Source organism: Oryctolagus cuniculus, chromosome 15, assembly GCF_051225735.1.
Source record: "Oryctolagus cuniculus isolate XC-2025 breed Fujian yellow rabbit chromosome 15, ASM5122573v1, whole genome shotgun sequence".
NCBI classification, from domain to species: Eukaryota; Metazoa; Chordata; class Mammalia; order Lagomorpha; family Leporidae; genus Oryctolagus; species Oryctolagus cuniculus.
Genome location: NC_142881.1, coordinates 19,379,208 through 19,403,117, shown reverse-complemented (window position 1 = coordinate 19,403,117; position 23,910 = coordinate 19,379,208). Strand labels below are relative to the sequence as shown.

Sequence of the window (23,910 nt, the reverse complement as noted above, 5' to 3'; positions counted from 1 at the left end):
TCTCTGCAGAACAAGTGCCCTACCTTTTCATTTTGCACTGGGTGTTGCGAGTAGTTGGTACTGCTCTCCTTATACTCGGAACGTTCCTCACCTGCAGCGTTCACTTCCTTCACTTACTAATGTTCTTTACAGCTGTGACTCCTTGTATACACTGTAGGGTGTTTTAATGGAAAGTCAAAGTCTTTACAGACTTATTTCTACCGACCACATAATAGCTTTGGCCCCAGAGGCAGGCTACTCTGTCATTTCCAGCCCCAGAGTTCTGTGAAGCGGGGATAGTGATCTCATGTGAAGATGGGGATAATGCATGAAGTGGGTGGTATAACACATCCACTCAAGATTGCCCGTTGTTCCTCTCTGTCTTTTCTCGGCATGGTGCTGATAGACAGTAGGTGATCAACATGTGCTTCCTACATGAACCTGAATTTCAGTCTGTGATGATCAGTTTGTGCTTCTCCATTTCCAAGTGGATTCTGGGGTTGTGTCCTAGTCTGGCTAAGAGGCAGGACTGAACAGTTAGAAAGCCTGCAAGTACTGACTTCTGCCGCACGTTGTCTCCAGGCCATGTTTCAGAGGCCTTTCGTTTTAGTAATCAAGTTCATGTTCTGTGTGCAAGTGTCACGTCATGGAACCCCCAGTAACAAGAGTGTACCGGGCACGGGGCTGTGTTGGACACTCACCTTCCCTGGAGGTGAGCACGGCCCTAACTCCCCTTTCCTTGGGCGGCTGTGGCTGTCGAGCTCCAGAGCCCTGCCTTTTTTTTTTTTTTTTTTAAAGATTTATTTTTTATTTATTTGAAGGCAGAGTTACAGAGAGAGGAGAGAAGAGAGAGAGAAGAGAGAGAAGAGAATCTTACATCCACTGGTTCACTCCCCAAATGGCTGCAATGGCCAGGGCTGGGCCAGGCTGAAGCTAGGAGCCAGGAGCCTCTTCCAGGTCTCCCATATGGGTGCAGGGGCCCAGCACTTGGGTCATCCTCCACTGCTTTCCCAGGTGCATTATCAGGGAGCTGGATCAGAAGTGGAGCAGCCTAGACTCAAACCGGTGCCCATATAGGATACCAGTGTTGGAAGAAGAGGCTTAACCTGCTGTGCCACAGTGCTGGCAGGGTCTTGATTCCTAACCACTATACACAGCTGCTGCTTCTCCCTGGGGTTGAGGGCGGGAGTAGCACAACTTTGTATGTGAGTGTGCGGAGATGTGTGTGGTGCAACTTCCATGTACTCTTATCCTAACGATGTCCTGGACAAAGAGGAACAAGACAGAAACCAAGGAAGGGCAAAATGTGCACTCACTGATGGGAGCTGAGCCTTGTGCCTTGAGGATACCTAGCAAATCATGGGAGGGGCCCGAGGCCTGGCTGGGTTGGCTGGGTCCCATGGGTCAGGAGCTGGGACTGACGCCCTTAGGTGTCTGGGACTGAGTCAGCTGCCAAGAGCCAACTGAGCCTGGGGCAGCCTGCGGGTTGTGACCAAATTAGGAAGAAGGAGCCCTTGGGCTCTCAGAGGAGATCCCTGGGGAGGTGGGTGGTGCAGGGTCCCCGGGGTCCAGGAAACACGCTGGTGAGATGATTCTGACTGGCTTTCACTGTGGCTCTAGAGGTGTCTTGCTCTGAGTCCCATGAGCAGGGAAGCTTTCCTGATGCTGGCGGTCCTAGAGGTGGTGCTGGTAGGAGGAGGTCTGTTCCACGCCTCCCCTTCCCAGGGTCTGAGTAAAATAGGAGAACCTGGTAAGCTTTAGTCACCAAAGCATTTACAAGTTCTTTGGGTGAAAGTTTCAGCTTTAAAAAGCATGCCCTAGCAAACCATGTGGGAGGAGATTACAGTGGCAGCAGGTGTCACGGACAAACATCAGGCTGCCCCAGACAGCTTTTTATTTCCAGGCAACGTGGTACCTGTGACAGCTGAGTTTAATTGGGAAAAATCACAGCGAATTTAGTTTGGCTGGATTGTTCAGGTGTGACCATGTGAGGTTTCAAAAGAGAAAAGTTAAAAAACAAAACAAAACAAAACAAAAACATGGTAGGAGGGTAGTGGCTCCTGGAAAGAAAGGCTAGCAAGTGCATAAGTGATTAAACCATAGATAAAGCCAACCCTGTCTTGGAACCCCAAGACACCTTAGAGCCCGGGGTCTCTAAGGGCCCTCACGGAGAGGGGTTTCTTGGCTCCCCACCGTCTGCCTTGTGCTCTGCAAGACTGGTTGGAGGCCTTAGCCTTGGAGAGTTTCTCAGCTATGCACTGTTGGTGTCTTAGCCTAGCAGTTCTGTCCTGTCTGGGCTGTCCTGAGTGTTGTAGGAATATAGCAGCATCTCTGGTCTCCATCCAGTAGATTCCACTCCCCCAAGCCCAGTTCTGATGAACAAAATGTCCCCAGCCTTGCCTGCAGGGCACCCCCCACACACACACACACACTGCTGAGGGACAGGAGAAGCCATTTTGCCTAGGGAAGGTGTTGCTGTAGCCCCGCAGCAGATGAGATGGTGAGGTGCAGGCTCATCTTGCGTCTCCTGTTCCACACACAGGAGGGAAAAGTGGGAGCTGCCGGATTGAGAGGTCTGATGGCTGGAATTTGTTAGAGGGGCTGTCAGCCATAGCCACGTCGCTGAAGATTGTCACTGTGAAAACTGAGTGAAAAACAAGTCGGTGGGCAAACCAACCATCACCACCGCCAAAAAGTCGAGACGCCAACCAGGCCAGCAGGAGCCGGAATTTTATGAGAAGCGGCGGCCCGCTGTACCCAGGGCTCCCTCCTTCAGGCATGCTCTTAGGAGCCCTCTCTGCCTGGAGCTGGCTTGGGTGTTGATATGTGAAGAGGCTGAGAACATGTGGCGTAAACATCGACTGATATTGTTTGCCATTTACACTCTGCATGTGTAATGCAGTAGGAATGGCTCCTGGCGGCATGTGACTCCCCTTCCAGACGGCTACGCGGTGGCTGCGACCGCTCTTTCTCTTTCGCTCGCTCCCTCGCTTGCATCCCCCCTCCTCTGCCCCTTCCCAGACTCGTGAGAGCTCAAGTGGAGGCTTGTCATGATTGGCGTGCAGAAAGCTGGTAGAATGTTGTTGGAATTTTCTAGGGAGGCACATGCGCGACACCCAAAATGACTCCCAGCTTCAGCGGCCGCAGGTCAGCGCTTGGTGCCAGGCGCCCTGGTCTGCTTCGGCAAGGTAAGGTCGCATGACGTCATCCCACCTCTCCCTAGCACCAGGGGGGACCCGGGGGGTTTCTGTTTCTCCTGTAGTCCAGGCAGCACTTCTGGCCATGTTCTTGGCGCTAAGCGTTTGTGCATGAGTATGCGATTTGTCTGTGTCCCTACCCCCGCCTGCTTAAGGAAATGTTAAGAAGTGATTCCCAGCGGCACTTTAACATGTGACCTAAACCAGCTCCCCATGACCCCAGTGAAATCCAGGATCCCAATGTCAGGAAGTCAAGATGCTCTTTTTAGGCTGACTACTAAGCTCTTTTTTTTTTTTTTTTTTGAGACAAGTCGCGGGCCACTGGAAAACAGATTGCGTTATCAGCAGATCGGAGGGGCTGGAAGGGGACGCATTCAGAATCCTGAAACCTCATGAACGAACAATGAGGGTTTCTTACAGTTGAGGTGTTTTGTGTTCATCGTTGGGGTTTGTCAATGACAGGAAATGGACTTGGGACGCTGGAAATGTCCCGGATCTGTTGAGTGCAGAAGGGGAGTCGCCGTGAACCCAGATTCATGGGCAGGGTTTTTTTTCCGCCAAGACACGCCTGGGCGTTGCTTCTGAACACCTCTGAGGGAGCTTTGCCATGCACTTGAGCAACTGTTAGGTATCTGTAAGTAAAGTTAACATTTTCAACAAGACGGTTCTAATAATCTACCAGTGAGCGAGCAAGCAGGCAAGGGTATGAACTTTGCTAGTGAGGTTCGGGGACATATTTGGACAGGATGTGATGAGCTGCTGGCAGGCTCAAGCACCACCAAACATGACTCACCTCATTTTTTTATCTGATGCAATTAAAAGTAGCTTGGACACACGCAGTGGGGGAATACTGGTTTTCTGCTGGCAAGTGCATAAAAGCAAAGCCACACTCATAAAATAGGATATATGATGTATCTCATATCATGGGGATTTTTTAACCTTGAAAAAATTCATTATGTGGCTTTGCCATTGGTTTCTGCCTTATGTTAGTGCGTCTGCTTCTTTTGTTTTCTCTTTCTGTTTTTTGGGCACATCTTTGCAAAGATGTTAGAAATCTGAAAGGGAGAGGGTTAAAATTTTTACACACCCACCCATCCCCCCACGCATACGCTAACAGCTGCCATGTATGGTTTTGTGGAATTTGATATTTCGAATGCAATGACTTCCTTCTTCGCCATAGTAATATAGTAATCAATTTTACCATAGAGGACTGTGTACATGTCAGGCCTTGGCTGCTCCCAATTAGCAATGGATGGGAGAGCAGGGGCAAGCATGGGATCGTGGTTTCAAGTAAAAAATCAGCCTTCAAGTTTCAGACGCTCTAGCCTCAGCGAAGGCCACTAGTGCTCAATCTGCTTGGATCTTAACCATAGGTTTCACTTGTGGTATTCCAATAAAATATCTGGAATAGCATGGGCCAGTGTAACAGAGATGGGCCTCTCCCTCTAACTGTCGCTGTTTTGTCTTTTATCACCACTCTGCAGGAACGGCCGTTGCTGTGTAAGATAGAGGCAACTGCCAGAAGTAACCGTCACATAATATTCGCTGCCGTGGGTGGCTGTAGTCAGAAAACTATGTCTTAAGGTACCAGAAATTTCCATCTGTTGGGAAATGGATGCTTTCTCAATAAATAGTTATGCTGTATAGTTATAAAATTCCTACCTTGTTTTGTTTAATCTAAGGAATTTAAAGGAATTAAACCATGCACATTCCTAACATACACAGAAACACGTACCTTGTACTTTCCAATGAAATAGCTCATTCTGCTAGGATCCACATTCTCATGCGCTTTGAGACAGTCATAAATCCAAGTCAGTCAAACAAGTACTTGTTCAGTGCCTCTCATTTGTCCAGCACTGAGCCAGGCAGGCTTTTGGGAATATGAAAAATTTTTGGATGTAGATGATGTCCTCAAAGTGCTTGTAAAATCCTCCCCCTACAACCCTCCCCTGGCTTTCTAGAGGAGGAACTATAGGTGTACTCTGGGGGAGACCTTGCCACAAAAAGATTTATTGAAGCATGAAAGGTTCATCAATAGAACCAATAAATATTGATTGCCTGCCTATGGTGTTTTTGACCCTTGTGGGGTTATGAAAATTTCCATGTTTGTTTTTAAGAATAATTTAAGACAAGTGCTCATGATGTTGGGAGTGACAAAAAAATGGTTTCTGGGATCCAGAGTAGTAAAAAGCCAGACTGATTCCATTCCTTTAGAGACCGGTGACTCTCAGACTTGGCTTCACAATAATTTTCCCAGGGAGTTACTGAAAATCCCAGCGCTCATATTGAGTCGAAGTTTCTGGAGGTGTAACCCAAGCATCAGTACTTTAAAAACTCCCCCAGCAATTCGAAAGTGCCACCAGGGTTGAAATCTTCTGATACAGATGACTTTATTGAAGAGGTTTTTTGGGTAGTTCATTTTTTAGTTTAGGTCTTCCAGGATGAGTTTGGGAATCGACTTTTTCATAAGGATGATGTTGCTTGATTTAAGAACTTTTGACCTTCCGGAATCTAACCCTCTGTCCTCTGCGTGAAAGGAGCTATGCTTTCTCCCTGTTCAGCAAACCTGATAATATGATGCTGGGTCAATCAGTCGGCCAAAATATATAAAGTTTTCTGAGCCTTGAGTGCTTTGATTCCAGGGGACTAAGTGTTGTTGAAGATGTTGACTGAATCTCTAAAAGGGAGGTAGTTATAAGATTGATTATATGTGCCCTAGAAATTATTTTTGCAATGAGTAGAAATCCCCATAGAAAAAGAGAGGTCCCCGCTTGGTGTACTGGGAAGTTAGCAAACAGAAGCTCATTAAGAATACCGGTGCTACTGAATTCCTGCGAACTCACCACAGAGTTTTAGAATTGGAAAGTACCTTTAAAAAAAGATTTATTTATTTATTTGAGAGGCAGAGTTACAGAGAGAGGGGGAGAAAGAGAGGAGAGAGAGAGAGAGAGAGAGAGATCTTCCATCCGCTGGTTCACTCCCCAAATGGCCACAACAGATGGAACTGAGCTGATCTGAAGCTAGGAACGTGGAGTTTCTTCCAAGTCTCTGACGTGGGTGCAGGGGCCCAAGCACTTAAGCAGGGAGCTGGATTGGAAGTAGAGCAGCCTGGACTCGAACCAGTGCCCATATGGGATTCTGGATCTGAAGGTGGTGGCTTAACCTCCTATGCCACAGTGCCGGCCCTGGAAAGTGCTTTTTAAGATGTCCTAGTTCACTGGTTCCCAAGGGCAGCATCAGCATAACCTGGATTTGTTAGAAATGCCAATTCTCAGGCCCTCGAAACTGGGGGCAGGCCCAGCCTCCATGGTGTGAGCTCTCCAGGGACCAGCAGAGCGGCGAATCACTGCTGTCACCTCACCTGTCAGGTTACAGCCACATGGGTCAGTTATGTGCAGGTAAGTGGCTCTCCTGGAGATCACCCGGGACAGACATTCCTTACTCCTGGAGTCTGTCCTGTACTGCAGCCAGATCATCCAGACTTTTCCGTGTCTCATAAGTAACCAAGTTAAGATAACATCTACTAGGCCGGCGCTGCGGCCCACTAGGCTAATCCTCCGCCTTGCGGTGCCGGCACACCAGGTTCTAGTCCCGGTCGGGGCTCCGGATTCTTTCCCGGTTGCCCCTCTTCCAGGCCAGCTCTCTGCTGTGGCCAGGGAGTGCAGTGGAGGATGGTCCAAGTGCTTGGGCCCTGCACCCCATGGGAGACCAGGAGAAGCACCTGGCTCCTGGCTTTGGATCAGCGTGGTGTGCCCGCCCTCGTTGGAGGGCGAACCAACGGCAAAAGGAAGACCTTTCTCTCTGTCTCTCTCTCTCACTGTCCACTCTGCCTGTCCAAAAAAAAAAAAAAAAAAAAAAAAACATCCACCACCCTCAAATTGTAAGGTATAAAGAAAACTGAAATGTCTTATCCACTCCTCCCATTTCACAGATGAGAAAACTAAGATGTACAGGGTAAAGCAAACTAGAAACATGCACAGCTATTGGTGAATGAGCTTATGTAAGAAACGGGCCTACTTACAACCAAACCAGTCCCCCCAGCACCACCACAAATGTGTGCCTGCTGTCCTCCTCAGCTGTGCACAACCTGTTAGCATTTGGCTTAAATCATGTCAGTTAAAAGGTACAGGTTGAGGGGCCAGTGCTGTGGCATAGTGGGTAAAGCCGCCGCCTGCAGTGCCAACATCCTATATGGGCACCCATTCGATCTCTGCTATGGGCTGGGAAAGCAGTAGAAGATGGCCCAAGTCCTTGGGCCCCTGCACCCACGTGGGAGACCTGGAAGAAGCTCCTGGCTCCTGGCTTTGGATCGGCGCAGCTCCAGCCATTGAGGCCAACTGGGGAGTGAACCATCAGATGGAAGACCTCTCTCCTTTTCTGCCTCTCCTTCTCTCTCTGTGTAATTCGGACTTTCAAATAAATAAATAAAAAATCTTAAAAAAAAAAAAAAGTCCAAGTTGAGAGTCAGGAACTCTATGAAAAGAACAGCTACTTTAATTTCTTTAAATGAATCTGCATTTTTATTTTGACTTAAAATTGGCTTGGATTTTGAAATCATTCTCATACATTTACTAGAAAAAAAATCTGTTACGTAAACTACTGAGACGGAAACCCAGAGAACACAGAGCCCATTCCTGGAGTATGTGTCTCATTTCAGAGTCATGTCGATTAGACACTTAGAGCTCCTCAGATCACACACAGAGAGATTACGTTTTCTTCACGTTTAGTTAAAAGGAAAAACATGACAACAAGTCTGTTTGTTGAATATTTTACAATTTTGTACTTGCCGTGACTGGTGGTTTTTGCATAATTTTAAGTGTTCAGAGTGAATCCAGTCTGTATTCTCTGCAGAGGTTCATCTTTCAGAGCTTGGAGCACACATGGAGCAATAGCCATGAAAACAATGTGACACACGACTGTTACTCACATACACGTGCCAGGGGACAGTGGGTGCACAGAAGTATTTACCGGTTCCATGCATCTACCATGCACCCAGCACTGCCATGCGCTACAGAACGCGCAGACCCTGACTTCCGTGGGAATCTCAGACAAGTGATGAAGTAGCGACTCAGGAAAGTGGGTGGTACAGGCATTAAGAGAGAGTAAAATTGAGGCTAGCAGAGCAGCAAGGCATTCTGGGGCTCCTAAAAGGGCGCCGGTGCACATTGGATGGGGTACGGAGCTGGACAAGCCTGCCTGGAGGAGGTGACTTGAGAGCTGCATTTTGAGGAGTGGTGGTTGTTCAGGTGAAGGTTGTCCAAGAGGGGGGTCCCTCACTGGGGCAGTCTTTGTTTTCTGGTTTTTTTTTTAATATTTATATATTTATTTGAAAGGCAGAGTTACAGAGAGAGGAGGAGAGAGAGAGAGCTAGAGAGAGAGAGAGAGAGAGAAAGAGAGATCATCCATCTACCCGTCCACTCCTCACATGTCTGCAATAACCAGGGCTGGGCTTGGCCAAAACCAGGAGCCAAGAACTCAGTCCAGGTCTCTCATGTGGGTGGCAAGGACCCAACTGCTTGAACCATCACCTTTTCTGCCTCCTGCCATGCACATTAGTAGGAAGCTGGAATTGGAAGTGGAGCTGGGACTCAAACCCAGGCACTCCGATACTGAATGTGGGCATCATCGTCACCACTGTGGTAAGCACAGTAAACAGAAAGGTCTCCCCTAGCCTCAGGAGTCAAACTAGCTCCCTTGATTTTAGCTTGAAATTCTTCCTAACATCATTTCCTGAAAAATCATGTCTGATACAGACCACTAAGTCCTGATGTGAGTTGTATCTCATCCTGAAAGTTGTGAGTTGTCTGTGCCACGTTTTTGTAGAAAAGGGAATTACATAGCAAGATGTTTTTGGTATCTCATTCACTGAGCCTGGATGGAACTCACATTGCCCTTCACTGGGGCAATCCAGACCAATACACTCTTAAATATTTCATTTGTACATTTGGACATGAGCAATTTGACCCAAGAGGATAGGGATGGGGGACATTATTTTGTGCTCACTGGCTGGAAACACAGTCTGCCCTAAGCCATAGATATATACCAATGGTTTCTTTAGAAGAAGTCCTGGGAGCTAAAAATAGCTAATTACCCTAATTTGAGCATGACGCATTAGTATCTACATATATTGAATTATCACACTGTACCCATAAATACATACATTTATTATGTGTCAGAGATTTTACAGGATTTTAAAAAAGAATTGCAGAATATCAAGAATGATATTCTCATAGTTTATTCAGAAAAAAAACCACCAAAGAATAATTTGAAAAAGGTTGATTTGTCAGTAATGGTAACAGCTGCTAATATTGTCCTCATCATGCTTGGTGGAGCACCTGCACGTCCTGACTGGTCTTTATGACAGTCCTGCCCAACAGCCAGCTGGACAGACATTGTTGTCTTCATTGGGCAGAGAGGACGTTAAACTTGACAGTCATCATCTTTCAAAGATGGAAGGGACCTCAGAGATTCTTGCATCCAACTTTCTCACTTAACAAAAAGGACCCCCTGAGATCCAGAGGACCAACTGACCTGCAGTCCCATGGGGAGGACACCAGGTGGTAGGAAGACCACCTGGTCTGATTTCGAGCTCACCAGGTTTTCACTCTGTCGTTTTGCCCTCAGTCTTCTGTGTGAGGGCGCTATGCATTTCTTGTATTGGGAGAAATTTTGTTGAAACCCTCTTCCATGCTGTTTTATGAAAGTATGCGTTACATAGAGAAGATCTCTTTTTTAAACTTTTTCTGTATGAAGGTAAGATATGTATAGACAGATTATAGATAGATACACATGCTGTGTGAGGATATCACTTGGGAAATGAGGGTAGAATTAAACTGGGCGCAATCTCAGTGGGGATTTCAATTTTATCTGTATAATTTTGTTTTTTCAATTTGTATTTATTGTATTTGAAAGGCTGAGAGACAAAAAGAGAGAAGGTGATTGGAGGGAAGAGAGAGATTGAGAGACAGACAAAAATCTCCCATTAGCTGTCCTGGACCAGGGCAAAGGTAGGAGCCAGAAACTCAATCCAGGTCTCCCACTGGTGTGGCAGAGACCCAACTACTTGAGCCATCACCTGCTGCCTCCCAGGGTGCACACTAGCAGGAAGCTGGAATATGGAGAGGAACCAGGACTCAAACCTGGGCACTCTGATATGGGATGAGGGTGTCCCAGTGTCTTCACTGCTTTGCCAAATGCCTGCCCCTGGTTTTACCTTTTTTTTATTTAAAAAACCTGAGGCAGAAATGACCTTTGTGGGGAGCAACTCGGACTAGACTAAGTTACTGGAATTAAGACTTATTCTATGCATCTGCTCTCCCACAATATGGCGCTGAGAAGGGAGAAGCAGCTTCTACACAGCTGCCTCCAGTTCAACCAATAAACAGCAGGACCTGCTCCTGATTGGAGGAGAGCAGCGTACTCGGCGTGTGGGTAGCAGAGTTGGGATTGGCGGAGGAGGACTATAAAGGAGGAGAGAGACAACATGCACTGGGAACATCTAAGGGGAACATCTATCTGAAGGAACACCTGTGCAGCCCCCGAGAGAGCCGGCCGGAGGTGTGCCGCTCCCCCGCGGAAGTGGGGAATGTGGCAGGGGGAACCGCCCTTCCACGGAGGTGGAAGGGACGGTAGCCAACCCGGGAAGAACCAGCAGCAAACCCGGGGAGGGCCGAGCAGACAAAAGAACAGCGCAGGGTCCTGTGTCATTCCTCCACGAAGAGGGGGAGCGACAACCTTAATAGTAGCATTTGTTCATTTGTGGTGGTGGGCAGAATTCATAGGTATTTGTTACACTCTTCTATTTTTGCATTTTAAAAATTTGACACAGATATGAATATTAAAAATAAACTCCCACTTAAGACTATCACTTTATAAAATGACTGATGTTTTAAAGGAAGAAAAGTGGTCCAGAGGAAGGAAAAGTACTGAATGGTTCTGGATGGATCCTCGCTTTGCTTTAAGTCTTCCTTGCTGAGACGCTCGCAGAATGTGTGCTGTTTTCTCTGCATCTGCTGTACTATCTCTTTTGTTCTCTTTTGCACATTTTGAACCCTTCTGATAACTCCAGCAGCAAAGGCAGGCCCTGTCTTGTTGGTTTTAAAACTGTTAGCAGCCCTTCTGTCACTGCGTGGTCCTTGGCTCTGGGAATCATACTTGCCCTGGTAAGAGTAGTACCAATCCTAATGGTGCTAGAGGCAGGAGATTCGATACCAAGCCTACATCCAAGGAAAGTAGGACCTGGAATGCAGTGTGGGAAGCTCCGTCTCTTGAACCTGGAACTGAGGCTGGAATATCATTGGCCTTCCTGTTGAAAGACCCTTACTTCCCAGTCAAGTCCTTTTTTCTTTTTTAAGATGTGTTTATTTGTTTGAAAGGCAGAGTTACAGGGACAGAGGCAGAAGAGAGAAAGAGGTCTTCCATCCACTGGTTCACTGCCCAAGTGGCCACAATGGCTGGAGCTGGGCCTATCCAAAGCCAGGAGCCTAGAGCTTCTTCCAGGTCTCCTGCATGGGTGCAGGGGCCCAAACACCTAGGCAGTCTTCTACTGCTTTCCCAGGCCATTGAAGAGAGCTAGATGGGAAGTGGAACAGCTGGGACTCAAACTGGCGCCATACGGGATGCCAACACTGCAGGTGGTGGCTTTACCTGCTATGCCATAGCTCCTGCCCCTGATTTTATTTTTATTTTATTTTATTTTTTAGAGAAGTCCTTTATTTGCTGGATGGCCTCAGGCCTGCATGGTCTTAGTTTTTTTAATGTAATCTGGAATTGGTCATATTAGACTTAACAAACCACAGAGCTGTTCTGGAGATTGAATTGCTCATGGGGTAAAAGCACTTATTAATCCACTGACTGAAAAACATGGAACAAAAGAGAGATGACAGAGTGATTAGTGCATTATGAATCATTGCAGGAGGTACGTGGTGATATGAATCATCATACGGTAATGTCATGGCGAAGGCCCAGACACGGGAGAGCAGCACCGACCCAGTAATCTCAGAATTAGTCAGAGCAGCCCGGCAGCCATGACCCAGCGGCGCTACTGTTACCCATAGAGAGGGGGCTGTCAAACAGCATGTGTTCCCACCGTTCTCCCCGCGAAGGAGAAGACTTAGCCTATGAATGTCGATGGGGACATGGTCCCCGCTAGCCATCGCATGAACCCTGGGGAGGGAGGAGACCTGGGTTCTGCTCCCAGCTCCCCTCCACCCGGATGTATGCTTTGGGTTGATTCACATGTTACACCGACTTCATGGTGTTCATTTTCAACTGTAGAATGAGTGAGCTCAGCTAAAAGATCTGTAGAGCCCCTTCTTGCTCTTAAAACCTTTAGTAAGTAGGTGGAGTTTGAACTTCAGCCACAACATGACTGTGGTGTCATTGTTGTCATCTTTGTACCCTGGCACTCAGGGACAGACCCTGTGGTTCACACCCAGACCTGCCTTGTGAGCGCATCATAGGAGGGTTGAACAGTTATGATCCCAGGGGACATTCAGCTCCCAGGAGGCAGTAGAAGTACAGACCCAGCAAAGACCTGACTCTGAGCCTTGTGCCTTACTTGGTTTGTACATGCTTTTAAAGTATGCCCAAACGTGGACAGCCTTCTGTTGCCTGGCCATGACCTCTCACCTGGATTGCATTGTGTATCTTAGCACAGGAGAAGACAGCACGTTCATTGCTCAGTCTGGAGAGTGAACTCAGTTGAATTGGGAGTGACTTTAAACTCCTGAGGTAGTTACCTTGGACGATGCTGTGCTTATTGTAGATGGGGCCACTTGGGTTGGCTTGGGCACTGACATGCTTTGGGCTGGGGTTCTTGGCTTCTGCCTCTGTTCCTGGCTGAACACGACCGGAGAAGAGCCTGCAGATGTGTCCACGCACGTTCGTGCTGCTGAGCTCCAGCTGCATCCCCGTTGCTGTTCCCAACCCGTTATGGCTGTTGTTGACGCCTTCTCTGGTTCACCAAGCAGCTGCTGTGACTCTGTTCCCCTCTGCCCCTTCCCCACCCCTCTCCCTCCTCCCTCAGCAAGCAGCTCCTTCTCTTGGACTGTCTTCTCTCCATATCTACATCTCTATATCGCCTGCCATTTATTTCTATTTGTATCTAAGAAAGATTCCCCTGCCTTAGCAGAGTCCACCTGCTGCCTCCACTGACAGTGACAGTGATGGCAATGATGATAGCAATAGTAATGGTAGTGGAAATGATGATGGCAGTGGTAGCAATGGTGACTTCCTGTGTGCTAGGAACCGTGCTGAGCACTTGATGGGCACCTGTGGTTCAACTCTGAGAACAAGCCTGCACTCTTGTGACTCTCCTTGTGTGGTCTGCCACACCCTCCTCCTGTAAACAAGAAGAGGGTGATTTCCGTTTATGAGTGATGACACCGAGGCTGAAAGAGCTGGAGTGCCTTGCCCACTGACACACTGCTGACCAGCAAGAGTGGGACTAGAACCTAGGATGCTGGGTTCCTGCCCACAGTTCACACAGGACAGTCCAATGGCACTCACCGTACCCTTCTCCCCTCCAGTGAGAAGGAGACTAAAGAACCCTTGCATCTGTAGTGAAGGTCTGTTTCTCCTAGGGGAATGATGACTGCTTCTCACAAAGCCAGTTCGCAGTGCAGCAAAAATGAGCTGTCTGCTGTTGAGTAATGAAAGGCGTCGCAGTGGATTTGGAAGTGCCCCTCTTGTTTCCCTGCTCATGGGGCACCTGTGTGGCCACAGCTGGATCCTTGAGCCGGTAAAGGATTGTCCCCAGCCACACCCTCACTGGGCCTCTCCTCCCACACCCCTTTGGCACCATGGTGTGGGGCTCTTAGCAGCAGGCAGGAGAAGCGTTCTGTTCCCTGAACCTCCAGAAAGCAAGTCGCTCTGGTCAGCAGAGACAACAGTTTCTGCCCAGGTTTCCCCTGTAGTGACCCCTTAGCTCTGACTCCTGGGTCCCTGGATGTGTCCACTCCTGCAGAGGAGCCTGGAGAATGGCAGGGAACTGTCTGCACTGAATATAGATGATTTAAGTAGGCCGCCTTTTTTTTTTTTTTTTTTTTTGCATGGTCAATTTTGCTACACAGATAAAGAAAATACGTTGGTTATATACAGAAGAGTCTAGGGTAGCCAGGCAAAGCTGGCTGAAGGAGTTCCTACAGAGTCACCCAGGAGCCACCCCGTGGCCAGTGTCCCCTGGGTTAAGGCTCTCCTTAAGTGGTAGCCTAACAACTGGTTTAGTAGTGCTGAGCATGACAGAGAACCTCCTAGGGATGGCTCCAACAAAATTCCAAGTAATGTCTATCCTTGGACCAATCACCGTGGCCAGGGGCATGCGAGTGGCAGGTCTGAGACACTCTGCGTGGGATTACTATTCCCATCATACATATGAGGGCTGGGAAAATTAAGCACGTTTTCCCCAACCTCAAAACCAGTGCCAGGCAGGTGGAACCCAGATCTGTCATCATAGTCTGCTGAATCACTGATGCAGCGTTGCATCTGCAGCTGGATTAACAATCCCAGAGCGTGGATGAGTCTTTGTTCAGAGGCAGCCCTGAGCTGACATTTTCTTTAATTTGTTCAATTTGTTTAAAAATTCTACAGCGTGGCCCCTTTCCTCCCACGCCTTGCTGTCTGGTGCTTAACTTCTGTCAGGGTATTTGTCGTTCTGTGTGGATCTGTCTCTTGCCTGCAATCTTGGGGAGTTTTCTCTTTCTCCACCCCGTGTCCCTTGTGCCTGGCACCTTTGCCCATCACGTGACAGAGCCTCACTCAATCTGAGTGGGCTGAACGGAGGAGCTCATGAATACCCAGGTGGCCCTTTAGTGCTCTGAGTCTTGGTTTTGGGGCGGATACAGACTCTGTCTGTATCTTGGCTGCTCTTCCCTCCCTTTGGAACACGATACATCACCAGACAAAAACCCTGGTGAGGGCAGGGGTTTGGTATAGTGATTAAGAAACCCCGTGGGCTGCCCGCATCTTGTATAGGTAGGAGTGCCTAGGTTTGAGTCCTGGGTCCACATTCCCCCCACCCCCATTCCAGCTTCCTGCTAATGGGGATCCTGGGAGGTAGCAGGTGATGGCGTAAGTATTTGGGTCCCTGCCACTCACATGGGAGACCCAGATAGCGTTCCTGACTCCTGAGATTGGCCTGGCCCAGCCATGGCTGTTGTGGGCATCTCAGGGAGTGAACCATTTAGGCTAGGAGTACTCTGCCTATCTTTGTCTCTCTGCCTTTCAAATATATACATACATATATGCATACTGTCTTCCTGAAGTTCCAGCACCCTGACTCCAGCTGAGGACATTTTGGCTCTCTCCTTATGCCCAAAAACTAATCCATCATCACATTCTGTTGGGACCCCTAATAAAACATGAAACAGTTTGGACCCATCAGGGGCATGGTCAGGCTGGGACAGCAGCTGCGTTCTCCTGCTGGGCACAGTTTGCTGCCCATCCTTTCAACACACAGAATTAAACCATTAGAGACAGTTTTCAACTGGAGCCCTGATAACTCCCAGCATTATAAAGATAACTACTTCTCCTTTCTAAGTATTTTATTTTTAAAACCTTGAGATGAGGCCACTGTTGTGGTGCACTGGGTTAAGCTGCCACCTATGACTCCAGCATCCTGTATGGGTGTCAATTCATATCCTGGCTACTCCATTTCTAGTCCAGCTCCCTGCTAATGTGCCTGAGAAAGCGGTGGAAGGTGGCCCAAGTGCTTGGGCCCCTGTGCCCACAAGGGAAACCCAAAAGAAGCTTCTGGCTTTGGCCTGACCCAGTCTGGGCAATTACAGTCTTTTGGGTATTAAACCAGCAGACATGAGTTCTCTCTCTCTCTCTCTCTCTCTCTCTCTCCTTCTCTCTAACTCTGCCTTTCACATAAATAAATCTTAAAAAAAGAAAAACAGCTCGAGAGAAATGTTGCTTTCGTTAAAAACAAGACTTTCTAAGCAAGCAAGGAAGCAAAATTGTAAATCTAATTATGTTTCTAACTATGAATTGTGAAATCTAACCATGGTTCTCTATAATAGGCTCAGAAACAAGACCTCAGCCCTGGGGCGGTGAGCCTTATACAGGCCCAGGTGAATCAGAGCGGCCACCGTGGGCTTCATATCTCTTCTGTGAGTATGGATAAGCCCTCGGTGTGGCTGTGTGACAGGTGTTCTAGCCCCAGGTGTGCTGCTCACCATGGTGCTCCCCACCCGCCCCGATCTGCAATCTGACCCTATCACTACAGTGGGGTTGCTCAGGGTTTAGGAGATGCACAGAATCCTGCCCGTGACCCGCCGACAAGGGCCCATCTGTGCTGTCCTCACCAAGGTGGCTCCTGAGATGGCCTCCCTCTTTGCATTTCCCCAGCACTCAGCGATTGCCTTGCGTGTGGCAGATACTCTGTACAAGGGGACTTGGAGAGGCTTTTGGAAAACGCAGTTCGAAGATAATTTTGGTGCAAGAACACACTGATCATTCTTTCATAATATGCAGGAAGGCATGGATTTCAAAAATTTTTGCATTGAATCACATCTTTCCATTCTATTTTTCACAAACTTTTGGAGGTATCCTGGTATCTCTTCGAATGGAGGTGCAAACCATAAACCAGTGTGGGTGGACAAGGTCAGTTGATGAGAGATAGCTCTGGGGCTTGGGAATTTTAGAGGCAAGGCTGTTCCCTCGGACACTGGGAGCTGGCTTGGGTGACCTGGATTCTCAGTAAGGTTTCACCTCCATCCAGCTAAGTGGCTCAGACAAGTTGCCTTCTGTGTTAGTGAAGGTGTTGAGTGGGTTTAATCTCTAAGAGTCTGTAACTCTGAGCTTTCTCTGGTTGCCACTGCTCCAGCTGGGTAAAGGACGCTGACTTGAAAGAGAAAGTGATCTTTGGGTTTTTCCTGGCTGAGTTGCTACAGGGTCTTTGGATGCCAGGTCCAGTTCTCTGTGTTCCCTAGGACCTGTGGGGCATCAGTTCATACCCACAGATCTGGACAGCCCACACCCACCACTGCCTCTCTGAGCGGAAGCCTTTTTTGTATCTAACTATTTGGAGGGGATTGCACTGGTTTCCTAGGGCTGCTGTAACAAATTATCACAAGTTTCCATGCTTATAACAGTGTAAGTTTATTCCTGTACAGTCTGGAGGCCAGAAGTGCAAAATCGGTCTCATTGGGCTGAAATGAAGGTGTCTATAGGGCTAGTTCCTCCTGGGGGCTTAGGGGAGAATCTGTATCCTTGCCTTTTATTGTTTCCAGGGGCTGTCTGCATTTCCTGGGCTCACAGCCCCTCCCTGCACCTTGAAAGCCAGCAGCTTAGCCATCTTCTCCTTCTTTGCTCTCTGCTTCCATCCTTTCATCTTCTTTCCCTTACTCTGATCCTCCTGGCTTCATCTTGTTAGGATCCCTGTGATTCCACTGGGCCCAGCTGACTAATATCAGGGTAATCTTCACATTTCGATGTCCTTAATTTAATCGTATCTGCCAAGTCCTCCTTACCATGTAAGGTTACATATTTGCAGGGCCTGTGGATTGCAACATAAACGTCTTTGGGGGTTATCATTCAAGTTACCGCAGGGATTCCCTATTCAATTTCTTTTTTTTTTTTTTTAGATTTATTTATTATAGAGGCAGGGGCAGAGAGAGAGAGAGAGAGAGAGAGAAACAGTTCTTCCATCTGCTGGTTCACTCCCCAGGTGGCTGCAACGGCTGGAGCTGTGCTGATCCAAAGCCAGGAGCCAGGAGCTTCTTCCGGGTCTTCCACATGGGTGCAGGGGCCCAAGGGCTTGGGTCATCTCCCACTGCTTTCCTAGGCCATAACAGAGAGCTGGGTCAGAAGTGGAGCAGCCACCACTGCAGGCGTTGACTTTACCCGCTACACCACAGTGCCTCCGAACCTCCCTATTCAATTTCAAAAACTAGCCCTAGACAGGGAGAAGAGTGTATTAAGATAACTGAATGGGATTGAATTGGAATCCCCTGGTATGTTTCTAACTCTACCGTTTGAGGTAAGTCAGCTTGAGCATGTCCCGAATTGCACACCTCTTCCCTCTCTTACTCCCACTCATATTTAACAGCGATCACTTTTCAGTTAAGTTTCAACACTTGAGAATAACTGTGTATTGATTACAGTATTCAACCAAAAGTATTAAGTAGAACAAATAAACAAAAAAATACTAAGAGGGATAACGTATTAAGTTGTTCATCAACAGTCAGGGCAAGGGCTGATCAAATCACCGTTTCTCATAGTGTTCATTTCACTTTAACAGGTTTCCTTTTAGGTGCTCAGTTAGTTGTCCCCGATCAGGGAGAACATATGGTATTTGTCCCTTTGGGACTGGCTTATTTCACTCAGCATAATGCTTTCCAGATTCCTAACAGGGATCACTTTTCAGTTAAAATTTAAACACCTAAGAATAATTGTGTGTTAATTACAGAGTTCAACCAATAGTACTAGAACAAAAAAAATACTAAAATGGATAAAGTATTATATTGTACATCAACAGGACAAGAGCTGATCAGGTCACTGTTTCTCATAGTGTCCATTTCACTTCAACAAGTTTCCCCTTTGGTGCTCAGTTAGTTGTCGCCGATCAGAGAGAACATATGATATTTGTCCCTTTGGGACTGGCTTAATTCACTCAGCATGATGTTTTCCGAATTCCTCCATCTTGTTGCAAATGACTGGGTTTCGTTGTTTTTGACTGCTGTATAGAGTACATGTCCCATAATTTCTTTATCCAGTCTACTGTTGATGGGCATTTGGGTTGATTCCAGGTCTTAGCTATTGTGAATTGAGCTGCAATAAACATTAAGGTGCAGACAGCTTTTTTGCTTGCCAATTTAATTTCCTTTGGGTAAATTCCAAGGAGTGGGATGGCTGTGTTGAATGGTAGGGTTATATTCAGGTTTCTGAGGAATCTCCAAACTGACTTCCATAGTGGCTTAACCAGTTTGCATTCCCACCAACAGTGTGTTAGTGTCCCTTTTTCCCCACATCCTCTCCAGCATCTATTATTGGTAGATTTCTGAATGTGAGCCATTCTAACCGGGGTGAGGTAAAACCTCACTGTGGTTTTGATTTGCATTTCCCTAATTGCTAGTGATCTTGAACATTTTTTCATGTGTCTGTTGGCCATTTGGATTTCCTCTTTTGAAAAATGTCTATTGAGGTCCTTGGCCCATCTCTTAAGTGGGTTGCTTGTTGTGATGTTGTGGAGTTTCTTGATTTCTTTGTAGATTCTGGTTATCAACCCTTTATCTGTTTCATAGTTTGCAAATATTTTTTCCCATTCTGTTGGTTGCCTATTCACTTTCCTGACTGTTTCTTTTGCAGTACAGAAACTTCTCAATTTGATGCAATTCCAAATGTTAATTTTGGCTTTGACTGCCTGTGCTTCTGGGGTCTTTTCCAAGAAGTCTTTGCCCGTACCTATATCTTGCAGGGTTTCTCCAATGTTCTCTAATAATTTGATGATGTCGGGTCGTATACTTAAGTCTTTAATCCATGTTGAGTGAATTTTTGTGTAAGGTGTAAGGTAGGGGTCTTGCTTCATGATTCTGCATGTGGAAATCCAGTTTTCCCAGCACCATTTATTGAATAGACTGTCCTTACTCCAGGGATTGGTTTTGTATCCTTGATCAAATATAAGTTGGCTGTAGATGTTTGGATTGATTTCTGGTGTTTCAATTCTGTTCCATTGGTCTATCCATCTGTTTCTGTACCAGTACCATGCTCAATCCCATCAAGGTGGCATGTACCAATGCCATCTCACTAGTCCCGGTGATCAATTTCTGTTCACAGTTGATCAGAATGACAGGACTAAGAGCCAAAGGGAGCACATAAACAAGACTAGTGTCTACAAATACTAGCTGATAGAATAAAAAAGGGAGAGAACGATCCAACATGGGAAGCAAGATACACAGCAGACCCATAGAATGGCAGATGTCCTAAACAGCACTCTGGCCTCAGATTCAGCCCTTAAGGCATGCAGATCTGGCTGAAAAGCCCATGAGAGTATTACAGGCATGGAAAGCCAAAACACTCTGGCAAAAACAAAAACAAAACCCAACCTACATGAAAGAACTCCGCGAGTGACATCCCAGTGAAAAGAACAGGAACAGGTCATCAAAGAAGGAGGTACCTTTCTCTGAAGGGAGGAGAGAACTTCCACTTTGACTACGACCTTGTCTAAATATGATCAGAGTTGGTGAACTCAAAAGGCTTCCATAGCCTTGGCAACTCATGACAAGAGCCTAGGTTGATTACTGATGCCATAAACAAGAGTGTCAGTTTGTTAAGTCAACAACAGGAGTCACTGTGCACTTACTCCTCGTGTAGGATCTCCGTCCATAATGTGCTGTACATTGTGATTTAATGCTGTAACTAGTACTCAAACAGTATTTTTCACTTTGTGTTTCTATGTGGGTGCAAACTGTTGAAATCTTTACTTAACATATGCTAAACTGATCTTCTGTATATAAAGAGAATTGAAAATGAATCTTGATGTGAATGGCAGGGGGGAGGGAGAGGGAAAGGGGAGGGTTGCGGGTGGGAGGGAAGTTACGGGGTGGTGGGGGGGAAGCCATTGTAATCCATAAGCTGTACTTTGGAAATTTATATTCATTAAATAAAAGTTAAAAAAAAAGAAACTTAAAAAAAAGATAACTGAATGGGGATGGAAATTGTAGATAGTATGCAGACTTGACTCTATACAACAGCAACGTCTGTTTGCCTTCTAGTTATATTTAGAGTCTCTTTTTTGAACTGTTTTAGGACTTTTATCTACTGAAATGTCTGTTCACAAAAGATAGCTCCACGTTTCCTCACAGCCATCAGGTTCTGATGAGCCATGGCCGTTATCCTTCTTCTTAGTTCTATTCACAGCAGTTACCGGGAGCCCACAAAGTTCAAGACGGTGTGCTGAGAAAATGCCAGAGTCTCCCAGACCTACTCCCTTCCCTCGTGGAGCTTATGTTTAATGGACTAGAAAGGCACATAGGAGTGATTTTTAACACAAGGTAGGATGTGCTAAGTGATACAACCAAGGAGGTGAGACGACAGTAGGGGACATCACTTCTAGGCTCCACAGGTCATGCACTCCAGCTTTTGGCTCAGAAATGTGATTGTTATGTGCACCTGAATTTCAGTTAGTAACGCTTAGAAGCTAAGAAATATAAGAAAAATAGGGTAACAGATCTTTTCCTCCTTAACTAGGGCTTTTGGTTCAGCTCTGAAGAGTCGTGTGACATCTCTTCTACTCAAGGTTGATTAAAGTTGGGGCAGGATCTGAGAGAGTGCACTTCTGTAACCTGGGCCCTACTCTGCAGCGTACTTCCTCCCTGTGGAGATCCAGGAACACCCCACAGGGCTGGCTTTCCTCGTAGAAAAGAACTTTTTCTCCCAAGTCCTTTCAGAGGTGCAGGGAGAGTCTCCAACAAGAGCTCTCTGCAGCCCAGAATGCAAGTTTAGAAAATGCAGCTGACTTCTCAGGGGGGGAAAACAAAACCTTGTCTTACTCTGGTCATGGAAACCAAGTTGGCACCTCATTATCGCCTCGTTAGTAAGGACAGGCTGTGTGGTGGACAGACCTGGTAGGAAGGGTTGGCCCCGTGTGGGCAGGGTTTTGAGTTAAGCTTAATTGCCCTTCTAAAGCTCAGTGGCTTAATACTACACAAGTCGAAATCCATCATCAGACATCCTGACCATCTGCCTTTTGTATCTTTGCCTATATAAACAGTTAGTGCCTTTGCATTCTGCTGCTGCCATGATTTGTTTTGGGCCATACTGAGACACCAAGGCTTAGCTGCACCCGATGCAGCTCTCCAGAGGAGGAAATGTTTGCAGCCCACCTTTCACCCCCAACTCCATCCCCAGTATGTTAACTTGCAATGAACCTGTTCTGCCCTTGGAGCACACAGTGCTGCTGGCTGGGTGAAGGTGCTACCTGTTTAACGACTTATTGCAAGTTTTTGCCTTTGCACACAAAGGAGGATGAGTAACGAGTCATTTTTATCTGGCTCTGAAATGTGTTTTGTGCTTGTATTGGAGTGTGGGTGTGCCTGGTGTTCTGGGAGCTCACTTCAAACAAAGCAGTGAGGCAGACCCTGGAGATGTGCTCCAAGAGAAGCTGTGTGCTTTAATTGCCTGCTGTGCTTTTACTTCTTTACAAAGCCTAGTGGGGGTTTGAATTCTATGCCCTCACCACTTTGCATTCACAACAGTGAATGCTCATTAAGTAGGTCACCTGTGTCTCTGAGCTGTAGGTTCTTGCCAAGCAAAATTGGGGTGAAAAATAACTTGACGCATCAGACTGCTGGAAACAGCAAATGAGGGGACATTAGGCTAAGCATTGGCCACACAGTAGTATGGCGGTAACTTCAAGCCATCTCACCGTCCTCTCCCCCACACTGCCTACCTCCTCCAGGGCAAAGCACCAATCAAAGCTGAAGCTCCTTGTCCTCAACATGCCTGCCAAGTGAGAGAAGTGTGGGGTGCGATTTCCATGTCTCCCTTTTTCTTGCCCACGCAGGCTGTCCCCCAAACGCTTGTTTGCTTCATTATCATTGGACTTTAACTGCTCAGAGCCTGTGACAGGGGACACTAAAGTGTCCCAGCTGTGCAACACTCCTAACCCCCTTCACATACAGCCAGATTGGCCGTGGCAGTCCCAACTTCAAATTTCACAGTCCCATTCTTCCCAGTCACACATCCTAGAATTCCATCCAGTTCTTCAGCCTCCCAAACATGTTTCCTGCTTACATTCACTTCCCACAAGGGGAATTTAAGCCCCATAAAATGTGGTCTTACTCAGGAGCCCTGACCGTGGTAACCACATATTCTAGATTCTCTGGGAAAGTCTGTCCTATGTCCACACCAGGTGTCCTGATTTTTGCTCCAGAAAACACCATAATCAACCAATATAGGTACCATGAAAGGTGCATATTGTTAGGAAAAGAGGCACAGAATAGAGAGAAGGCAGTGTATGAATTTACAGCCAGACCAAATTTATAAAGAGAAAATAAATTCGTGGAGGTGGGTGACCAACTGCCAGTGTGCACATTATGGAACACGTGGCAGAAGGCCCCGACCCTCAGGGGCTGGGGTGGGGGTAGAGGGCAACACGTGGAGGGGAATTCCTGGAACTGGTCTGTCAAGTGTTTCAGCAGGTGGCCGTGGAGGGTGGGAGTTGAAGGCATGTGTGAGACCCAATTGAGATTCAAGGGCAAGGAATAAATTCCAAGGTTTATCTATCTTTTGGGCAATGAGTGAGAGTGGCTAAAGCTTGTGTCTTTGTTTCATCACATATCAGACAGAATACACACACACAAACCACACACAATGCACAAGATTCTGGGAGAGCTGACCTGTGCCCCCCTTCTCAAATTTCCATTATTCACTTGCAGTTTCTTAGGTTATTCCTTATACTGGTCGGGTTTGAGAGCTGGGTTGGAGGGAGCATAATTCTTGTTGCTTTTGGATGTGAATTGAGGACAAAGATGAAAATGTGTTTGATGTAAAAATACACACAATTCACTCTGTTGTGCGATCTTGAAGTCTGCTTTTTAAAACTTAGTGTGGGAGCATATGGATTTTCTCATGCCATTAAAGTGATTTTTTTAAACCAGTGACTTTACCAAATTCAACATAGTGTTTACCACTGGCAGTAATGGGACTGGACTGTGTGTGGGGGTAAAGCAGGCATCCATGGTACATTTAGATTGTCAGAAGATTTTCCATCTTGGGCTTGGTTCTGGGT

General features: G+C 46.9%; 1 protein-coding gene across 10 annotated transcripts in view; it reads left to right on the top strand.

Annotated features, from left to right (window-relative positions):
• The window catches only part of RBM20 (RNA binding motif protein 20), a 218,731-nt gene that overhangs the window by 133,011 nt on the left and 61,810 nt on the right, over nt 1-23,910 (top strand). For 2 of the 10 annotated variants that reach the window (XM_070057233.2, XM_051823572.3), the window contains exon 1: nt 764-3,167. The exons of 4 other annotated variants lie outside the window; for them this stretch is intronic. In XM_070057233.2, the coding sequence (XP_069913334.2) occupies nt 3,085-3,167 (83 nt within the window). In that variant the 5' untranslated portion in view covers nt 764-3,084. Of the gene's footprint in view, nt 1-763; nt 3,168-4,660; nt 4,761-16,198; nt 16,289-23,910 lie in introns of those variants that run through there. 4 more of the 10 variants (XM_089314040.1, XM_089314038.1, XM_089314039.1 and 1 more) reach the window with 4 other exon arrangements.